Source organism: Arthrobotrys flagrans (genome assembly GCF_004000055.1).
Source record: "Arthrobotrys flagrans strain CBS H-5679 chromosome Unknown unitig_0, whole genome shotgun sequence".
Taxonomy (NCBI): Eukaryota; Fungi; Ascomycota; class Orbiliomycetes; order Orbiliales; family Orbiliaceae; genus Arthrobotrys; species Arthrobotrys flagrans.
Window position 1 is genome coordinate 3,413,610 of NW_027137550.1, and position 18,767 is coordinate 3,432,376.

At 47.7% G+C, this 18,767-nt stretch overlaps 6 protein-coding genes across 7 annotated transcripts; 3 read left to right on the forward strand and 3 right to left on the reverse strand.

Annotated features, from left to right (window-relative positions):
* Nucleotides 1-4,362: 4,362 nt before the first annotated feature.
* On the reverse strand, nucleotides 4,363-5,832 carry DFL_004046 (uncharacterized protein; the record flags this gene model as incomplete). Its single annotated transcript, XM_067633075.1, has 4 exons — nucleotides 4,363-5,125; nucleotides 5,202-5,306; nucleotides 5,487-5,505; nucleotides 5,646-5,832. The coding sequence occupies 4 exons, from the start codon at nucleotides 5,830-5,832 to the stop codon at nucleotides 4,363-4,365; spliced, it is 1,074 nt and encodes a 357-aa protein (XP_067491280.1).
* A 570-nt stretch (nucleotides 5,833-6,402) lies between these two features.
* DFL_004047 (uncharacterized protein) lies at nucleotides 6,403-7,654 on the forward strand (the record flags this gene model as incomplete). 2 transcript variants are annotated; one of them, XM_067633077.1, is made up of 3 exons in its annotated part: nucleotides 6,403-6,433; nucleotides 6,564-6,801; nucleotides 6,868-7,654. In XM_067633077.1, 3 exons carry the CDS (start codon nucleotides 6,403-6,405, stop codon nucleotides 7,652-7,654), a joined length of 1,056 nt encoding a protein of 351 aa, XP_067491282.1. The 2 variants fall into 2 exon arrangements, with proteins under 2 accessions (XP_067491282.1, XP_067491281.1); XM_067633076.1 differs by having other exon boundaries at nucleotides 6,874-7,654.
* Nucleotides 7,655-7,953: 299 nt separating this feature from the next.
* DFL_004048 (uncharacterized protein) lies at nucleotides 7,954-9,504 on the reverse strand (the record flags this gene model as incomplete). The annotated part of the gene is made up of 1 exon (XM_067633078.1): nucleotides 7,954-9,504. One exon carries the CDS (start codon nucleotides 9,502-9,504, stop codon nucleotides 7,954-7,956), a length of 1,551 nt encoding a protein of 516 aa, XP_067491283.1.
* A 2,171-nt stretch (nucleotides 9,505-11,675) lies between these two features.
* Nucleotides 11,676-13,702, forward strand: DFL_004049 (uncharacterized protein; the record flags this gene model as incomplete). Its single annotated transcript, XM_067633079.1, has 4 exons — nucleotides 11,676-12,733; nucleotides 12,799-13,245; nucleotides 13,308-13,632; nucleotides 13,691-13,702. 4 exons carry the CDS (start codon nucleotides 11,676-11,678, stop codon nucleotides 13,700-13,702), a joined length of 1,842 nt encoding a protein of 613 aa, XP_067491284.1.
* A 367-nt stretch (nucleotides 13,703-14,069) lies between these two features.
* Nucleotides 14,070-14,797, reverse strand: DFL_004050 (uncharacterized protein; the record flags this gene model as incomplete). The annotated part of the gene is made up of 2 exons (XM_067633081.1): nucleotides 14,070-14,718; nucleotides 14,784-14,797. 2 exons carry the CDS (start codon nucleotides 14,795-14,797, stop codon nucleotides 14,070-14,072), a joined length of 663 nt encoding a protein of 220 aa, XP_067491285.1.
* A 601-nt stretch (nucleotides 14,798-15,398) lies between these two features.
* Nucleotides 15,399-18,482, forward strand: DFL_004051 (uncharacterized protein; the record flags this gene model as incomplete). Its single annotated transcript, XM_067633082.1, has 5 exons — nucleotides 15,399-15,407; nucleotides 15,511-15,624; nucleotides 15,688-16,586; nucleotides 16,648-18,316; nucleotides 18,402-18,482. 5 exons carry the CDS (start codon nucleotides 15,399-15,401, stop codon nucleotides 18,480-18,482), a joined length of 2,772 nt encoding a protein of 923 aa, XP_067491286.1.
* Nucleotides 18,483-18,767: the final 285 nt, after the last annotated feature.

An 18,767-nucleotide genomic window follows, 5' to 3' on the forward strand; every position in this document is an offset into this window, starting at 1 on the left:
AATTCAAAGCAAACGTAGAGGCGACACGTTGATGAATCGATGTATGGGGAATTATGTTCGGCTGCATATACTCTCGTAGCTTGGCTGGCATTAGTATTACCGACTGACATTGTTTTGTTGATTTTTCTTTTCTAATTAATTTCTATTCTATTTTTTCATTTCGCACAAAAGGGAATATTCCGTCACGATAGTACTATAGTATGAATCGTTAATGTCAGGAAGGGAAGGGAAGGGAAGGGAAGGGAAGGGAAGGGAAGGGAGAGCGCCTACCGCACTTACTTGTTGATAGAGGCATGGTATAATATATCAAACACCGTCTCGACCCTAGAAGGACCTTCTCAGAAACGCATACACACAGCCCAAACCCATGTCGATATAATTAAATTAGCAAGAGCCAGCAAACCTGCATTGACAAAAACCCATGAGAGTTTGACCGTTTTCACATCTGTCGAGGCTCTCTCACGAACGAGCGACCCAGAAATAACAGCCCCATAGAACATATTCAGAAAGGATTGCTGCTCCAATATGCAACGAAGGCTTGCAGTTGCAGAAAGGAAAAGGGAAAAAAACCCAGGCTTATGCAAGAACGGTTGAGACATTTCTTTTCTCACTTGCAGGGCACCTAACATACATACATGAAGATGCATACATACACATACGCATACTTTATTGTTGCCGGGCTCACTTTCTTGCCGTACTGTCTATTCTTTCTTTTTGCCTTCGAGGTTGAAATGCTTGGAATTGAGCCTACTCGTTCCTAGTATCGTTTTTTTTTCTTTTTCTTTCTTGTAGGTCGTCCTCACTTTCTTTCTTCTTCCTCTCTCTCGTTTTGCTTCCTGGGTCTTGTTTCGATCCGTCGTTACAAGGGTGTGTCAACATTCTAAAACCTTCAAAGTGCCGATTCCTTATCAACACCGCGAACACTTCATAAATTCCTACTTATCTCGGAAATCCATAACCACAAAAAGCCATTTGGAATTTTTATTACGATTTAGTATATAGACCCTCGTCCCCGACCAACTCTCTATGGCCTCAACAGTTTTTCTACCTTCAAATAAGGATAGTGCCTTAATTTCAATGTAGGTATACGTAGCAAAGCATAGCATAGCATGAACCAGGCGGACGAATATGAAGTCGAAGCTGTAAGCGGTGAAGCGAAGGGGGCTCAGGCCGCATCTGTCAACCTGGTATGGTAGTGTCATCCCCAAAGACAAGACCTAGTCAGTCTCAGGGAAAGAAAAAAAAAAGGTTAACCAGGCCTTTTTTCCTTTCTCTTTCCCTTCAAATTTCTTATCGAAAAAGATGGTTGAGGAAGCTACTTCAGTAAGGAGGTACGTTGAGCCAAAAAAAAAAAAGTCCACACACCCATCACCCTCGTCAATAAAACTTGTGAGCTATCAAAGCAAAAAATAGCGAAATAGGAGGTAAGCGGGAACTATCTTCTCGAGCTCCTACGGCTTCAATTCAACAGCCCGCCCCCCTTGTTAATCGAAACCTTTTTACTTTTATGTTTCAGGTAAGATTCCTATTCGTATCGATCAATTGCGCGCGTCTAATACTAGCTTACGATAGTGTGCCTTTCACTCTCCCCTGTATGAACTTAACTTTTTTATGTGCCGCTTTCCTGATCTGATGGGAATGTTGATGACATGCTCGCCGGTGTGTGCACTGGCTTTCCTATATTGTAAATCTCGGGCAGCCGATCTATCGATATCGGAGCTGTTGAACTCAAACGTAATGGATTTGCGAGTTCCGGCCGAGCTGAAGTGACATACGTCCGAGACAGAACATGAAAAAAAAGCCAAGCTAGGAAGTTTAGTATGGTTTTCGTCAGTCAGGTCATATCATGACATATCATGATATCGGGGTCTCTTAGTCAGAGCTTGTCGCCCTGATAGTGATCAGAGAGTATGAGAACATTAGGAGTTCGACGCCCAGACTTAGACGAATTAGGCCTCTCGCTCTGGAAAAGGTTATCGGCGAAAAAAGGTGGAGCAGGAAGTAACGTTTGGTGCTACACAGACCGTTTCAACTTGCGTATTTTGTGAAATTGGAATCCCACATGGAAAAAACAGACAAACCTTGTGCCCCGATCAATTCTGAGGTTGCACAAAGAAACAATCGGTATCATCGGAATCGCTTCCATATGTCTACCCCTCGCGTCATCCATCCGTCCGCCCAAGATAAAAATGATAAATAGCGTCTGGGCTTTAACTTAATTATTAATTTGATACCGACTTTACATACTAGATATCTTGAACCGATAGCTAAGATTCCCAACTTGGGAAACAATAAAAGAAAAGAAAACCGTTACACGGAATCCCTAAGTTCCGACCTTAAACTTCCCTTCTCCGGCCGTCCACTGCAGGAAATATTGAATCTGGAAAGATATTCACGGGAAGCCCGGCCCAGGTGTCAAACCGCCCACCCCTCCTCATCTACATAATACATGATACCTATAGCAAGCACTATCAAGAATATGTCAATCGGTAGCTTCCGTTCCGAGAACGTGCAAACCAGACTTTGAAAGTCCTTGGATCCACCAAAGCAAGACTCATGCTTTCGCTAACCAGACTAAACCCAGCTGCTGCTGGGCAGCCTAACTAACGCTATCGATTCGGTTTTTAGTTAATTGAGTCGCTCCCATTTGCCATTATCACGCCATGGAGTCAAGCCTTATTCCTGCTGCCTCATCGCATCGACCCAACGTCTCACAGGTTAAGCCATATTCGATCAATATATGGTAATAAGCTTTCCCGTCGGGTTGTAAACCCGGCATCAACAGAGCAGAATTCCTCTGACCACCATCGTGTGCTCCCGTAGTCACCTAGATAAAAAAAAAATCGGGTTGCCATATAAAATACCGCCTCCTTCGGCTCCCGATACATGGCCGTCTTGAAAAAATTTAAAAAAAAAAAAGCCAAGAATTCAACCTCACTTCTCAAAAAAACCTTAAACTTTTTGCGTGAAATATATACTACCCATGAATCCCTTATGTAAAAAAGTGGCTATAAACTCCTATCTATAGACGACAATATTAACTTGCTATACTCTATGGATAACGGGAAATATAAGCGGGTACTACCGAAGCAAAAGAGAGAGAAACGAGACCTGGATACTTGGTGCGGTACATGCCCAGACCCCGAAACGGGTTGAAACTGTTTCGGCACGAACAGATTACGGTACTCTCGAGACTTCAGCCCGGTGCAAAAGATAGCAAAAGGCGACAGCTGGAGTTCGTATCCGGCTGATCTTTGGGGGCTTGCTTGCCGTGTTTCCTGCTTACCAGTCCATACGGTAACGGGTACGGTTTCGGTGTCAATTTCGGCACGGAATGGTGAAATGCCTAACATTCCTCCATTCGCTCTTTGTGGCGAAAAGGCTCCAAAATTGCAACAACCACCGTCTTGGAGAAGAGCGCTTGTGAGATCGTACATGGTGTATCAATTCAAACATAGCACTCACTCACGGACCGTGCGCTGAACTGCTGGCGAGCGCGGGCCAGAAAAATTATACCAAAATCCTGCAATTCAATTTCATCGTATCTCATGTATGTACGAACGAGGATCCAACCCTTCCCAACCCTTCCAAATCCTTAACGAATATGCAGGATTTCCTGCACCCCAGACTTTCCCATCACCCTCTTTCTTTTGTTTTTCCCATTTTCCCACCTTCTTGTCTTTCCATAGTCAAGTACTCACTTGGTTACTTGGCTCGTTCTTTTTCTTACTGTGATACAAGCGTTTGGAGATGCAGCAGACGTATATGCATATGTAGGGGTATATTGATTTTACCACCCAAGACAAATAACCCAACCCAGCCAGCCACAGTGACCTATTTTTTTTTTCCCTCCCACATGCAAAATTGAATGCATAAAAGTGAGGAATTTAAAGCGCACAGGCAAAACGTGATGGTTGAAAAGCAGGCTTTCTGATCGTGTCAAGGTTCAAGTTTTTTTTGTTGAATGCGCTCTTTTGGCAAATTATATTGGATAACATGCATAAATATGTGTATCGTAATCGTACTCGTCTCATCTCGGTTATCCGAACACTAACGTATTGTACCAGCTGGGGGAAACTTATGAATCGCAGTCCGAGGAAGTATACGGAGGCAGGGAGAGGGGTTCAAGGCGCACGGCAATCAGGCTAAGGCAAAGGCAAAGACCACGGCAAAGGCAAGGCAAATACAAGGTAACAAATCGAATCGCCAGAACTTCCCATGGGCCCCATGTCTATAACCCATACCCATACCGAAAGCCTGCAAACGCTAATGCATCTATATCGTACGCGTATGTACGTGAGAAATGTTAGAAATATGTACTCCATACCCAAAACCCACATGGGACTGGGAATTGATGTATGGCTAGCTATTGACATGCTTCTCCGGATCAGCCTCGAACTCATGCAGATAACTGTTCTTGTCCTTAAAGGTCTCGGCCAAAGCGCTCTCGGGCTGCGCAGGCGGGTATCCACACTCGATCCTAAGTTTCTCTACCTCATCTCGTACCATCGATGCTACTTCGACACGTAATTTGACCGCTTCAGGGCCTTCCCTTAATAGTCTCTCCCCTTCTTCACCACCAACAGCACGACAAGTCTCACGGATCTGGCGCCATCTCTGACGAACTTTATCCCATCTGTCCAATGGGATTGCAGAGCCGAATGTGATGGAGATATCGTTTCCGGGACGAGGGAGGAAGCGCGGGAAGGAACGTTTCTCGTGCATGACGTTTTGCATGCCTGTGAAGAACATGGGAAGGATGATGGGTGGTTGGGGCAGTTCGAGGATGTAGCGCGCGATGCCCCATTTGAAGTATCGCATCTGAAAGGTGGGGTGTTGGTAGATTTGACCTTCAGGGAATATGTGTAGCCATATTGGAGGTTCGGCTACCGTGTCTGACAAAGCCAACGGTTTGGATGTGATGCTTTCCGGGGATGTGGAGCCGTCTCCGCTTGTTTGAGATGGTGATGCTCTGTTGCTTGAGGCTAGACTATCTCTCAGAGTGGGGTGAGTGAGCATGAGTAGCGTCTTTTCCATGACTGTTTGGAATAGGCCGCCATGAGGAGAGTGCCGGAGTCGGTAAGTCGGTAGCACTTGGCCGTTTGAAAAGAATGCGGTCGTGAAACTATAGCGCCCGTGAATCGGATAATGTTAGTAATGATGTTCCGAAAAGGTCAGAAGGTTTTGGAGTTAGGTCTTACCGATTCTTGAAGCAGATATCATGACTACCCAGCGTCCATCTGAGATTCTCCGGGGTGAGGAAATACTTGAATGGTAGAATGCCCCAGATTATAGGATCGTCCATGCTGTTTGTGATTCGTAAGCATGCATTCATTCAGCTCGATTGATCATGAGATAGATCTATCTTGTGAGGTTTCTATGAATTGATAATAACGCGACGGTCAAATGACCAAGATGCATATGCGACTGCATATGCGACTGCATATGGAAGTTCACGGGAGACTTGGAGGGAATAATCCACATACACAGAAGTATGATTTGAAACTATTGTTCATACGAATCCTTATCGACATCACGGAATCCACCTTAGCCATAATTGATTCCAATTGAGAGAAACATTCTTTTATCTCACGTAAAATAGATAATGATTATGCAAAGTTCAAAAGAAAGAAATGCCAACTAACCAGTAATCAAGGCATTCTGAGACTCGGGCGTCCCCGGCTGCAGTCGCAAGTCCAGAATCCGAGTCAAATTGTCGAGGTTGTGCACCTTTGTTGTATTCAAGCCGAACAGGAAGCCCTTCGTGAGCAGCGTACACGCCGTCATAAGCAAAGTCGAGCCCGGGCCGGGCAATATGGCCTCCATCACCATCTTGCGGTCGAGCGACGTGAAGCCCAAGGTAACAAATGGCTGGGCTTGTACAAGCTGGAGACACCCGAAGCGCGCCTTCCGAGGAAAGTTGTTGTTTTTTTCCAAGAAGGCGAGAAGTCGAAGTCGCAAATGCAATAATTAAACTCAAAGCGCATCGGCTATTACCCTAAGCGCCGACACTGCACATCACGAATTGATTAAAAACAAGCAAGGGAACTCCTTATATAAGGCATAAGATGTCCTGCAAAATCCGTTGGTGGAATTCCTGCCAGGCCCGACGATGTGGCCCGTGCAAGGATTTCGGAAAAAAGTAAATCCAGTTTCTTGCTAACAAGAACATTCCTTTTCGAAACATGGTGAGAGCCAAGATGGAGGCTCTGGGCTTAGTCAGCCCCTGAAAAATGGTGATATCACATGCGAGACGACCGCCTATATGTAAGCTTCACGCTCGACTCGATTTGTACGGCTACACAGTACCCCAGAACGGACACATTTCATGTCCTCAAAAACACCAGGACTCACACCGTCAGTACCACCGGCAAGCCGTGGTAATCGCCTCGTTGGCTTACGATGGAGAAGTACACGCAGTATCGCGACCGGGGTAGGTTATAACACCCAGCTGTTGGCAGCTCGAGTGTTCCGGATGAGGTTCATATGACCTCTTCCTCGAGTCTGAGATCGCAGAGGAGAACTATCTGAAGACTGATAACATCGCCTTCGATGCCATATAGGAACCGGAACCGCTCCGTTCCTACCCATAACATCAGCGACAAGCAGCCTGCATCTCCCGCTCGCGGCCGTGTTATTCGCACTCAGGGCACCAGTCCTGCTGACGATCAGCGTCAGCTACTTCCTATTCCTGCAGTTCATGCCACTGGGTGCTTTGTTCCAGAAAGGGATACTGTGGATATGTATGCTCGTAGCCGGGGTTTGGTGGGTAGATTTACAAGTCGAGGGCGTGAAAAGAGGGTATGCATCACCGCTCCCCTCCTTCCGTATCTTAGTGATATATATATCATATGTTTACTGACGAAGGCCTAGCACCTTATCGAGGCATCCGGACAAACTGCCTTCGTCGGGATCGATCATAGCTTCGACATTCAGCTCCCCGTTGGACGCATTGTACCTGGCCGCAACATTCGACCCGATCTTCCTCCTCCCATCCTTCGACACCCCCTACGTCTTCCAACTAACCCTCTTCCAAACCCTCCTCTACACCTTCGCCCCACCGACCTCGAAGCCGTACTCTTCAAAACCCACCACCCTCGCCGAAGTAGTCTCGCAAAACCCACACCGTATCATCGTCATTTTTCCGGAAGGCACAACGTCAAACGGCCGCGCGCTTCTCCGGTTCGCACCTGCATTCGATAGTTTTGCCACACAGTATAAACAGTCCGGAGAAAACGGACACGGGAATGGGACGATTCCTAAGAATAAGATATTCCCGATTTCGTTGAGATATTTGCCCTCGAATACTACAACCCCGTTACCGGGTTCCTATGGAGTCTTTCTGTGGAGACTGTTGGGGCAGCCGAGTCATACTATTAAAGTTAGAATCGGAGAAGCCGTAAAGATTAGAGATTTGGAGATGTCGGATACGTTGGTAGCTACTTCCAGTAGCGAAACGATCACGGAGAAGACGGTGGCGAGGAGCAGCAGTGGTGATGATGCGAACGGGAGAGTGCCCAGGGTGGGAGCACTGGAAGAGAGGGTTGGAGAGATACTTGTGAAGGTGGGGAGAATACGAAGGGTGGGATTGGGCGTTAAAGAGAAGATTGGGTTCTGGAATGCGTGGAAGGCGCAAGGGAGGAAGAAGAAATGAATGGGATTTCTCCATCTTTTAACGATATGCGATAAGATAGCGATTTTGGGGAAGGCGGTCAGTACTGTGGTTATTAGTAATGAATGATACCTATAGATTGGAGGGGCCTGGAACAATAGTGTTTAATCGGCATGAGTCACATACGAATATTATGTCTTGTCATGTACAGTTCTTCAAACATGGTGGTGATACCTCTTCGGATTCGCTGGGGATCGAAATTATAATTCCTGGTCATAAAATAATGCTCTAACGCTGGGAACATCGCTTGCTAACAGCTAATGATCTCGAAATATGTGTCTTCATACTTCCTCCTTCTGAGTATACACAAATCTACACATCTCTCCTTTGCACGCCCTCCTCAACGCCTTCACGGCCTGTTCGGTATCCATGATCGTCTGATTCCTTTTACTCAATACCCTCTCTCCCTTCGCCGAGAGTGCATTTCCTTGCCTCGCAATCACGTAATCTACCTTTTTCCAACACTCCGCCCAATCCGCTCCTTCTAGACCTTTGTACATATCCGAATCGCAATCGGAAACATCCAGGTATCGAAGACAGATAAGGCTTTGTGACAAGTGCCTTATGTTTGTAGAAACTCTGGTTTCCAAGGGGAGCGACGAGGCACCGGATGACGGAGTTGGCCAGCCGGCGAGGGAGAGATGGGTTATCGTGGGAACGCTATCTTTGGTAAGTTTTAGCAAGTCGGAAAAGGAGACCGCGCTGGTCTTCGGATATGCGAGCGAGAGATGGGTTAGATTGGGGAAGTGACGGATTCGTAGATCCGGCCCGAGCAGACTCAGGCCGGCAGCTTCCTCTTCGTGGTCAACGAAGTCTTCCCAGCTGTCAAGTATGACGACCTGCTTCTGTTTCTCAGGTCCTTGCCCCGTAGATCCGGCCGGGGCGGGAGTGGGAACCTTCTTGCTGAACATTCGATTCAACCCCCTCAAAGAAATGCTATAACCGATCGATCCAGCAAAGTTGAGATGAGTGACAAATTCCATACCAGCCATGGGAAGCGTCTTGTCGATTTCACCAGCAACGCTCTCATCGTTTCCATCATTGGTATCCGCAGGAAACTGTGCACGGAATAATAATTCAAAGCTCGCTTTATCTATCGATCCAGCGAGTACCTCCCCCTCGTCCACATATTGTTGTCGTCGAGATATCGTATAAGCCGCCAAATGCGCCAGCAAAAGGCTCTTATGCACCGGCCGTAGATCCCTCAAATAGTACTTATCATAAACACGATGAAAAGTCCAGTTTCTTGCCACGGCTCTCAGACAGAGGTTGACTAGCGATAATGCCGGATCATGATCTATACCCGCTATGCTCTCCAAATCAAACGCCGATCCAACTTCAAAGTTTGGGTACATGGAGCTCCCTCGAGCTTCAAACCCGCTCGCGGATGATGTGGTGGACTCGCCATCCTGTAACCTTCGATAAGGATCGAAACCGTCCCTTGTACGCCACGAATTCGGTACCACGAAGCCTCTAGCTCGTGGTTGTGGTGGCAAGGTCTGGTCTACGCCTAGGATCGCCTGGAGAGATGGGTGCACGGTTGGAACCGGCGCAAAGGTGTTGAAGCGACCTTCGGTGTGTTCATCGCGTGTACTTTGGGATGGCTGTTGGGTGAGTCTCAAGTGGGTTAAGAGTTCGTTGACGCTACCGGATGGGCCCGCTCGTTCGAGAGCGGGGTCTGGGGTTGCGGGGAGAGATGTTGGGCTGGCGACGTTGGATGTTGAAGATCTCGAACCCGATGCGAATGAACCCGACGTTGGTCGCGGGGTGTTCGAGGAGGTTTGGTAGGATGGTTTGTAAGTGTAGTTGTATGGTTGGCGGCTCTTGGGCATCGAGCTGCCGGGTCTGGAGGATCGAGATGGGATAAAGAGGGTGATATGATGGAGGTTAATCTGCGACTGATGGAAGGAGAGTTATGATGATTGCGGAGTGGGTTTTATCTGGTGAAGTTGATATGGTGGGGGATGCTGATGCCTGCCGTGATGACTCGTATGGATAGATGCACACCGTGCTGACCAAGCTAACTCCTCCATCCTTACCCGATGAACTGCCAAGCTTCAATTTACTCTTATACCTGTACCTTATATATTTTCATGAGGTGACTAAGCTAGGTATGTCTCCAGGATATCAATGAATCCAACGAGCTTCGATTGATGCCTGAATTAAGAATACTAACCCTGCACTGCATTGAGTGTGTGTAGGCATTTCTACGTAACTGAGAAGCGGCCCAGGGACGAAAGAGGCAGTCAGCTGGATTTAGCAGCACGCTTCAGAATTGGTTTAATTCTCCTGGTTCCATCGGAGGTAAAACGGCATCAGTCCGAGGATTTCTCGTGGACGATTCCATTGGGCCATGCGTCCGTCGTTGCTTTAAATTTCTCACGGTACCCGGCAAACTTGGACACACGGCACTCGCCGACAGACCCGACATTGAATATATTATCCGGGATACCAAAGTGACAGATGACAGCCCTCGCCAGGGGGAACAATGATAACGGCGTTTCCTCGCGGAGGTTACACAGGAAATATGTACAAGATCTGATAAGAATTTTCGAGAGAGAAATCGCAAAAAGACCCGTTAAAAGTCGAAGTCGAAGTCGCAGAGCCATGACCCCAATTGCAATTGCAGTTATGCCTAGGCAAAAGCAGGCCAGAAACAATTGCCTGGAGTGGGCTCGCAGGTCAGGAAACATTCGACATGTTTGGATACTTTATGGGCTTTCTAGTTCGCATTCGGGCCAGTCAATCTCGATCATGCATGCCATGTGCAATATATATATATGCAAAGCAAGGCAAAGCCCCACGACTAACTAGCCTACTCAAGCTAACCAAGAAACCGATAACCGGAAATTGAAGCAAACTTCTCAGCTCGACCGACCCGGAAAGTGAAAAACGATTATGAGATCTCTGACCAACTTGATTTAAGAATTTCTCGCACTTTCGGAACCGAGAAGAAGGAGCTAGAGCTTAGGGGCTGGGGTTCATGGCCACAATGAGAACCCGAGAAATGCAAATGGTACGTCCATGACATGTTCCTGCTCCTTTCTGGCGGAGGCTTTTTCCTGCGAAAATTTAACGGTTTTCTTCATCTTCGAGAATATATATAGTAAGGGAGGAGGCCTGCATCTGCGTCCACGTCCACGTCCCGTTCGGATTGGCATTTTTGTATTATAATAGCAATAGTAATCGATATCAATTCTGCATTTCTCAGCTGGGTTCTGCAGAGATCCCGCCCGATATCGCCATTTTCCCTGGACGATTCAATTACTAAATTGAAGGGGACAGTGCAGTTCTGCAGCGCCAATTCGGTGGATGATTGGCTGTGAATGCTTTGTTTTGGGGGGGTTTAACCAGCTGTTGCTGTTAACTGGGGATTTAAACCTTCACATCCCCAGAGCCTAATCTTTGCCATCTTATCTACCCATCAGATAATCCCCATCTGTCCTCTGCACATCCTCACATTGACCAGATCCCTCAGATCAAAGATATAAAAATACATCTTGTCAAGCATATCAGAACTTCTGCTCCCGTCCTGTTTTCGTCCTTGGGAGCCATACTAGTCTGATAACGGAGAAACCCACGAGCCAAAAAAAAAAAAAAAAAAAATTTCAACTAGTACCCTTGCAGCCCTGCATTTCCTCGGTCACTTTTAGGGAACTTCTTCTCTTGACTCGGTTATAATATCTACCCGACTACCAATTTTTCAAGCCCATCTTGATAATATATCTTCTATCAGATCGAAATCGATCCGCTACAAAAAGTTTCATTGACCTTATTTCGGTTTATCAGATCACGGCTTCCGACTCGGCTTCGGCTTCGGCTTCTTTCCTTGTCGGCTCCCTCACTTTATTCGCCAACGATTTTCCGGGGTTCGCCACCACTCCGGGGCAACGCACCTTCGGTCCGGCCCTGTGGCAGTGATATCATTCCGAATCATTGCAGATTCCCAGAGGTCCCTTTTATTAAATCTGATAAATACATTTCCATATTCTCCTATACGACAATGACGGCCACCGAGGACGAATACCAGGCCGTTCGGGCTGCCAAGTCGTCCATTCCGGAAGGGCCGGCCAAGGTTTTCCCCAACAACAGCAGCGGCAACAGCAGTGATGAAGAGTCCTCTTCCTCCACAGTTGCAGCCCTCTCCAAAACTACCAATGCAATCCTCAAGAAGGCTCAGGCTAGTCCGATTCTCGAAGTCGATTTCACCAGCACCGGCCGGTCCAGGGTGCCTCTCAGATCTCGTGCTCGAAGAGCCTCTACCCACCAAGTAGACATGGCGAGAGCCATTCATAACCTACTCGGTGACTCCTCTGCTACAAATCTTATAAAGGCAGAATGCTGCGGTGGCGGCTGCTGTCGTATTAGTGGTGGCGATGGCACCTCTGCTCCACCCTCGCCTTCACTCGACCCGCGCGTCCTTCCGAATAACCACGCCTTTCGATCGCTTAAACTCCAATTGACCCCACTTAACATGAAGACAAATCTCCGAGGAATATTCGAACTCCCTGGCAATATTATCACCCTGGAACCTCTCGCCGAGGATATTGAATATAAATCCACCGTTAAGACGCATCCTCCGAAGTTTGTGACCCCACACCCGCCTTACGAGGTCTTTCCCAGCAAAATCCACCACGCCAGGTGCTTAACCTCGCCGGGAGCTGAAAAGCGAACGTACCACTTCGACCTTGACGTTACCGACTATCCCGAGGAAGGACCTGGTGTCGACTTTGTCGTCGGTGGTGCCATTGGTGTCGTTGCTCCAAATGATGAGACGCTTGTCGATCAGCTCTTCGATGTCCTCGAAGTCCCCATCCAGATGCGCGACGAAGTCATCAACGTGCACACCAAGAGTGGCAGATGGCCGACAATCTGGGGCGAAGATGAAAGCCGTCTCCTGGCTACCACCAGGAGGGAATTGTTGACGTGGACCGTCGACGTCCAGAGTTATCCGCCCAAGAAGAACCTCCTTCGGGTCCTGGCCGAGTATGCTAAGGACGAATACGAAAAGAAGATATTGATGTATCTTTGTTCCAGGCAAGGCCAGGCTGCTTTCTGCGAGTAAGTTTGAACCTTTTACCCTTTTGTATTATTGGCTACAGCTGCTGACCGACTGTTATATACAGACTGCGCACTGGTCCATATGTCACACTTTACCAGCTCCTCAATGCTTTCCCATCTTCGAAGCCACCACTTGGCCATCTCATGACAGTTTTGCAACCACTTATGCCTCGGTTCTACTCCCTCTCGAGCGATCCACACCCTACCAAATACGCAAATCGACGTATCGTTGAAATCGCCGTATCTGTGCACGAGGCCGATGATTGGCAGGGTGGCCGGCGAACCGGTGTTGGATCCGGTTTCTTCGAACGTATGGCGTTGAAGTACATTCAAAGCAATGGCTCGGCTACCATCCACATTCCCATGTTCAGAGGATTGATGCAGAACCCTCTAGCGCGTGAGTTCCAGCCTGACGGCCCGATGATTCTTATCGGTGCTGGCGTGGGTATTGCTCCGTTCCGTGGATTCGTGCAGAGGAGGCTGCAGAGTGCGAACTGCGCGAACAAAGTTTGGTACGTTTCTTCTTCTTTCAGTCTCTATCTTGGTAAAATAGGTTGACTAACAGTTGGTTCAGGGTTATCCAAGGTATTAGGGACTCATTGTTAGATGAGCTCTACGCTGGCGAATGGGGTGCCGACGAACAGAAGGTGAAGACTGTGGTTGAATCCAGGGTCGGTACTGGCCGTTATGTCCAGGAGGAAGTTCGCAACCAGGCAGACCTTGTCTGGTTCGTTATCAACTCCCTTGACGGCCGTGTCTTTGTTTGCGGTAGCTCCAAGGGCATGGGCGAGGGGGTCGAAGAGGCATTGATCGATGTTGCTATGAAGAAGGGGAAGATTCGAAGGGAAGAAGCAAAGACTTTCTGGAAGAGTAAGGAAAAGAGTTTCCAGTATATTACTGTAAGTTGACATCCACCCACACCTTCTATCGGTGAACCAGATCCTGACTAGATTCTAGGAAACATGGTAATAAACCCCTCAGTGGATACTAAATTGCTACCATGGAGCTGCCGTCTTGTGCGTTTTGGGCCTACTAGGCTGCTAGCGACGATACCAGGGAACTATATATGATTTAATGTTTTTAGTGGGCCGTTTTTTGTGCGTATCGGGAGTTAATGGAAGGTTTTGACATTTGATTTATCATGGTATGGAAAAAGACAAAAAATTCAAGAGAAGGATAGTTGTAAGATGGTGTATGGAAATCAAAAATAGCGCGCTACGCTGCAAAGCATTAGTAGTAATATGTCGCTTACCTTATTATTAACAATCAATCAAGATCATTGAATATCCAAATCCTCACCCCCGTGTGTCCTTGTAAGATTGTTTGGGGGAGAGGGTTATCTCAGCCTCAACAGTTCCATATACTGCATCCCCGTATCCAAAATGGAAAACTCTCTGGGCTCATCATTTCCATCGGCACTGGGGCCAACCGGTGCTTGCGAAAAGTAATACCTGACATTCGGCCCATTGGGGAGTTCCAACTGTTCGATAAAGTCTCTGATGACCCCTTCGCCTTGCTCTAAATACGCGCAAGGCAAGTACTCAACCTCCATGAGCACGCCCTTGATCACGCTACCCTGACTCAACGTCGCGATTTTAATCTTAAAATCCTCGAGTTCAAGAATATTTCCATCAGCCTTGAGTGTTAACCTCATACTCCATAGCCCCTGTAGCTTCGCAGTAAGGATATGTTCGAAATCCGGATCGATGGTTACGATGGATTTGTCCACCAGACAGAACCGTTTTCCAGGGTGGAAGGATAGATCGAGGTATTGCATGTATCTGGTTTGGGGTGGAGTTTGCGTGACTGGAGCTTGGAGACTGGGAGTGGCTGCGGATGAGGAAGAGGGAGGACCGTTTTCACGGAGGAGACGATGTTCGAGAGACCATTTTGCGGTGGAGGTTGGTTGGTAGCGTTTGGAGAGGCGGTCGACGATTGCGGCGGCGAGATTTTGGGTGGTGCCCGAGTCCGGGCAGAAGTAGAGGCTGTATGATTATAATCTGTCAGTGATGATAGGTGCTAGTGGTGATGGTAATGAAAGGGAGCTTACCCGGTGACTGGCATGATGGTGTTCAAGGATGGGAGGAGAAGTAATAAAGAGGATGATGGATGGGAGCAGAACCGATCGGGCTTTGGTGATTAACGACCGTCGGACCGTTGAAGCCGGAGATAACCACGCGGGCCTTAAAATACAGTCGGCGTTAAGCGCCAAGAAGCGATGAGGTTCCCAAGTCGCGTGGAGTTTGTCGGGCTTACTCTCAACCCGGCCCCGACGTGGTCTCTTTAACAATTTCATTTCAATTTCATTCGACCTCTCGTTCGATTCTCACCTGCACGATTGGGAAGAGCTAAAACAGCAGCCCGGGTGCAGAGCCGCATCTTTTTATATTCGGAAGCGATACCTAAGCTAGCTACCCGGCCTGGTGCCTGTGCTAATGGGTACCTCACGGGTGATTAGATAAGCTGGGCTGGGGACACCTAACTTGTACCTCGTGCGATTTCCACTTCGAGGGACCTGCCCCGTCTAATACCGGCGGCTGGATAATTTTAATATCATCTGTTGTTGGTTGGATCGTAGCCATTCGATACATTCATACCTAAGGACGACCATCTGCTCTACTCTACAAACCAATTGAGGGGGAGGAATAGCTACAGCTGTTCGACAATGGATTTCGTAAGAACCTCCCTTTTAATTTGGTCATCATGGGGATCGGATGCAAGGGTTCTCCTGGACGATACTCCATGCTCGGATTAACTAACAATTGGGACGTATATAGTGGAACCGTCTGATTGGAAATAGTCCTACGACTACACCTGCTCGCAAGCAGGTCGTGATCCCGAGTCCGGATAACAGATTACAGGACTTCAAGAGGATATGGCTTACTCTACAAGTTCGTGGGCTCTAACCCCCCTTCGCTAGCTTAACACCGGCCTCCGTGCTGACCGTTGGATAGCACTCCTGGCGAAACGGCCACCCGAATGACCCCCACCTGCAAACCAACCTTCGAAACCCCATTCTCCGCCTCACCGACCTCCTAATCGAAGAAGAAAACCAATCCATCCGTCTTTGCTATAACTATGCCTATGACCAACAAATCTTCATCCCCGTCTCCCGGATCGCCCAAAATGGTTCATCAATCGTAATTACCGCCGTAATCCGCTTCTTCTCCACTCTAATAGACGATGAAGAAAACGAATTCCTATCCGCCCAAAATTTTGCACAAAGTCTTACAGATTTCCTACAAAAGACAGCTAGAAAGGCAGATCCGACATATGAAACCGAATTTGTGGAGTTTTTGTTCAGTTTGGCTACGAAGATTAGACAGAACCCTGATACTTTGCCGTTATGGTTCGCGAAAAGGGGAGACAGACGGCCGTCGGCGGATTCGAACGAACGGTTTGCGGGGATAACGAATAAAGAGGATTTCCCGCTGTTTTATCTTCTGTTGGATTATGTGCATCATGATGGGAGAGTGGGCGACTTTGCCAGGACTGGGTTATTATACATTATCGAATCCGCATCGTCATCAAAAACGTTGGAAACATGGATTGTGGAGAGTGACTTGGCTACTATTATGGCATCGGGACTTGGGGCGTTATACAGTCAACTTAGTAGAAAGCTGGTGATCGCTTATTCGGAAGAGGATATTCCGTCGGCATTACGGCTTTCGGATTATAGACAAGATGGGTCGTTTGGCGCTGTTAGGTCGGATTCGATTGAATTTAGAACGCATTTGGATACGTTTTTGTCGTACATGGCGTTTTGGCAGGATGTGCTGGAGCATTGTCATTCGAATGAGGTTCGGCAGACGTTGTTGGATCATTTCAGGGTGCTTTTTATTCAGCAGTTATTGTAAGTGGTTTCCTCTGGGGTCGCTAAGATGGGTTATATTTGCTAATACTATGGTTTCCAGGTATCCCTCGCTACTGGAGAGTTCAGACGTTGACGGCGGTTCATCCGTTGCTGTTTTAACATATCTCCGGATTATCCTCGAACAACTGGATTCCACCGATATGACACATATCCTACTATCATACGTTCTATCGCTACCAACAGACTCGGCAACCCCGGTATCAGACGATTCGCCAAGCATGGTGAAACGAAAGGAAGCATTAGACATCCTAAGCCAAATCACAGAAGCAGATAGCACACCCACACCAGATCTCTATAGTTTGGTCGATCTGATACTGACGGGCCTGCGGTCTAAATCCCAGCCGACGATAGCATCCACCCTCCGCCTGGTATCAGCCATGATTCGGAAGTTTCATCCATACGTTGCCGTATCTGTGCTAAAAACTACACCAGTGGCGGCAAGTCCTAAATCAAGGACCGTGGGGATGCTAAATCACGAGCTGGAGATATTATCCGGATTTATCGCTAGGATTTCCGACGAAGACGAGGAGGATCCGACGTATGAGACGTATGTTAGCGATATGTCCGTGCTCGTGGAGACGCATCCGTGTTCTGTACGTGTGCTAGCTGCGAAGTTGAATCAGAGGAATCAAGCGGTGCCGACGCATGCTTGTGCACCTCCTATAAGTGAGCATATTGTGCGGCCGGACGATCCTGTGCTCGTGGCTTGCATGCGGTTGTTGGAGTCGTTCTTTGGGAATACGGTTGAGACGAATTTGATGCTTACTTCGCTGCTTATTGATATGGCGAGCTGTTGTAACGTCAGCCTTGAGAAGTGGTTGTTGATGGATGCATCGATGTATCACAATGAATCGGCGAACCATGGGTTATACGACGAGGAGGAAGAAGAGGAAGAAGAAAGAGAGAACCCATTTGATGAGGAGAGTCCCTTCGGCCGCCCAATTGACCCGGACTCCGAAAACTCCGACGAAGATGACGACGACGAGAAGGAAGAAGATTTCATCGCCAATCACCTCCGCAAAATCCTAGCTGCCCGAAAACCACCGCAACCGATCGATGAAACCACATTCTTCAAAACCCTCCGCAGCCTGGTCGAATTGGTAGAAAAGTACCGCACGCAGGTACCAAATCTAGACATTAGACTCTTCGAACGCAAGCACGCCTTCAAGTTTACAGAATCCCTGAATGAAGCATTACTTAACACGAATGCTCTTCAGCCGGGTTCCCCACGTAGACTATCGAAGACGCGACCTAGCATTTCAGGAGCAACCGGTGGGTCCACATCGGACTTTTCTACAACTCCCAGGAGATCAGCTAGTCCCGCTCTTAGCGCTACCCATTTATCACCGAGTAAAATGCCAGCGAACATAGGTGGCTTAAGAGGACGGTCGCAGGGGCATACGAGGAATGTGAGTGCTAGTGTTATGAGTCCCTTCGGACCACACCTGGTAGGGACGCAGATTAGGATTAAGTTGGTGAATGGGAAGGAGATATATAATGAAGCTACTATGAAATCGTTGCCGAGTTTGCCGGCGATTACTAGTCCCGGTGGAACCAATACCCCTGCTATTACGTCTATGGAAGGGCAGATGGAGAGCGATGGGGAGACGGCGTCGGAGACTATGTCGAGCTTTTCAGCGGAGAGCGATGATCATCATGTTTCGACCATGACGATGTCGCATTTGCTTACAAACATTGTGATTTTGCAGGTATGTATAAACTCAATTTTGTCTTTGGTTTTAGCTTTGGGGGTGTGTGTGGATTTGAATGCTAACGAGATCCCTTTCTTTACAGGAGTTTTTGAAGGAATTGTCTGCGCTGTTGCAGATACGGAGTTCGTTGTATAATGATATTACATTTATTGCGCCGCCATAGCGCGACATCCTTGGAGGAAGTTATATATTAGGTATACTTTTTATTGCGTCCGGTTTATACTATAGGTCAGGGGGGCTTTAAGATAGTACTCGGTGGTGATAAAAGGTATACCGCATTTACAAAAATGCATCCGATATCTTTTTGGTTAAGTTTGGTAATGTCTACATTCATAAATAGGACGTCGCGAGGACCGGTTTTGAATATCGTGCACCCGTAACTTTTTTTTGGAATATGAAAAAAACGTGAATTAGGTACATGGACGATGCATTACAACTTGGTACGATA